This window comes from Austrofundulus limnaeus, unplaced genomic scaffold, assembly GCF_001266775.1.
Source record: "Austrofundulus limnaeus strain Quisiro unplaced genomic scaffold, Austrofundulus_limnaeus-1.0 Scaffold113, whole genome shotgun sequence".
Classification (NCBI taxonomy): Eukaryota; Metazoa; Chordata; class Actinopteri; order Cyprinodontiformes; family Rivulidae; genus Austrofundulus; species Austrofundulus limnaeus.
This window is the reverse complement of record NW_013952515.1, coordinates 1,600,992-1,602,906: the sequence shown is the minus strand read 5'-3', so window position 1 is coordinate 1,602,906 and position 1,915 is coordinate 1,600,992. Positions and strand designations below refer to the sequence as shown.

The 1,915-nt window shown below is 36.5% G+C and overlaps 1 protein-coding gene across 1 annotated transcript in view; it reads left to right on the top strand.

Moving 5' to 3' along the window:
• The window catches only part of jak1 (Janus kinase 1), a gene marked incomplete in the record, with an annotated part of 43,202 nt that overhangs the window by 22,426 nt on the left and 18,861 nt on the right, over nucleotides 1–1,915 (top strand). Inside the window, 3 exon segments of the mRNA XM_014014290.1 lie at nucleotides 1,010–1,162; nucleotides 1,276–1,363; nucleotides 1,443–1,570. Of these exon segments, the coding sequence (XP_013869744.1) occupies nucleotides 1,010–1,162; nucleotides 1,276–1,363; nucleotides 1,443–1,570 (369 nt within the window).

Here is a 1,915-nt window from a genome sequence, read left to right as displayed (position 1 = left end):
TCTATCTATCTATCTATCTATCTATCTATCTATCTATCATCTATCTATCTATCTATCTATCTGTACATCTGTCTGTCTGTACATCTATCTATCTGTAAATCTATATATATATATATATATGAGAATATGAGACAGACATACCCATAGAGAGAGCGATAGTATAGTACAATAGGTTGCCTTCAGGCCCAGGCCTCCCTTGAAAAAGAGATCTGTGATCTCAATGGGATTTCCCTGGATAAATAACAGTAGACAAATAAATATATATCTAAACTAGGGGTGACCCAATACAGTTTTTTCACTTTTGATACAATACTGATTATGCAGCCTTGAATATCGGCCGATAYTGATATCAACTCKATACGATATTAGAACCAATCAAACATGCTTTTATTACTTTTTTTGTAGTGTGGAATCTTAAATTCTTGATCAAGTCAAACAGAAAACGATAGTCAGCARCAGTAGGTATGAGAGAGACTGATTACATTTATTATTAACCAGTGGGTTACATAATTGTTTAACTTAAACATAAGAATATTGTACAATTAAAAGCAATAAATAAATAATAAAATAGAAGACCTTAAAATTATCTCAACAAATCCAATAAAAACAAAATGTACTTTTAAAGTAAAACTWTTCAAGGTCACTTAGACTATTTATGCTGGATCTAGAAGGGGCTGGATAGGAATCCTAAGCGGACTGCTAGAATGGAATTCTAGTATCTGAGATTTTAAATGCAGGCCGATAGAATCCAATATAAATTTTTTGGCCAATATCTGATCGATATTGCTGTTTGATTGGGACACTCCTAATATAAACAAGTAATAATTGTTTTAAACTTTCTGTGATTATAAATGTGGTGTTTTAGTGATAGTTTATTATGTAAATAATCTATATGAGTAGGTAAAAAATCTACTTTAGCTTGTTTTATAAAGCTTTTTCTTGTTATAGCTGTTTTAATTTGAATGCAACTCCTTGATTAATTATCTGTACTTTCTGCTTTGTTGAGCAGGARGAGCACCTCGGCCGAGGCACAAAAACCAACATCTACTCGGGCACGCTGAGGGTGAAGAGCGAAGAGGATGAAGATGCGGGTTACACATCTTTCCAGGAGGTTAAGGTGGTCCTGAAGGTGCTTGGTTCTGAACACAAGGACATTTCTCTGGTGAGACACGACTACAGCCAGAAACAGCTCAAAGGCTGAATCTGAATGAGGATAAAACTTTGCATTTTCCTGTTGATGCCCTGACTCATGTTTGTTTGTCTCCTTTGTGACAGGCTTTCTATGAAACAGCCAGCAACATGCACAAAATCTCTCACAAACACATCGTGTTGTTCTACGGGCTGTGTGTCCGTCAGGAGGAGAGTAAGTGCTTATTAACAGCCAYTCCATGAAGCCTGTGGTGACTGTCTCCATCTAAACATGTTTGTTTTTCTATCACAAGATATTATGGTGGAAGAGTTTGTCCAACTGGGACCACTGGACGTGTTTATGAAGAGACAACCAAGTCCGCTCAGCACAACTTGGAAGTTTCACGTGGCTGAGCAACTCGCCTCAGCTCTTTCTTACCTGGTAAGAAGAAAACACAAATGTGCATCTTTGCACATAGTTTTAGGTCAGATCATTATTTTCTTCCTTACAKTTTTCAGCACTTAACCTCGTTCAACAATTAGAACCATTCATATATTAAAACCTTCAGCTCCTTCTGGACATTCCAGCTGTGGCTTTTAGTATTTCAGCAATTCATACTTTTTAGAGATATTTAGCTCTTTGGTCCATTTTTATTATTGATAACTATCGGAGCCAGCTTCAGTATCCTTAAAATCTTTCAGAATAGAAAATCTTCCCTGCAGTTTTAGGTCGTATTCAGACCTGACAGTTTGCTCCGCTTTAAACGGACCAGAGTTCGTTTCCAGC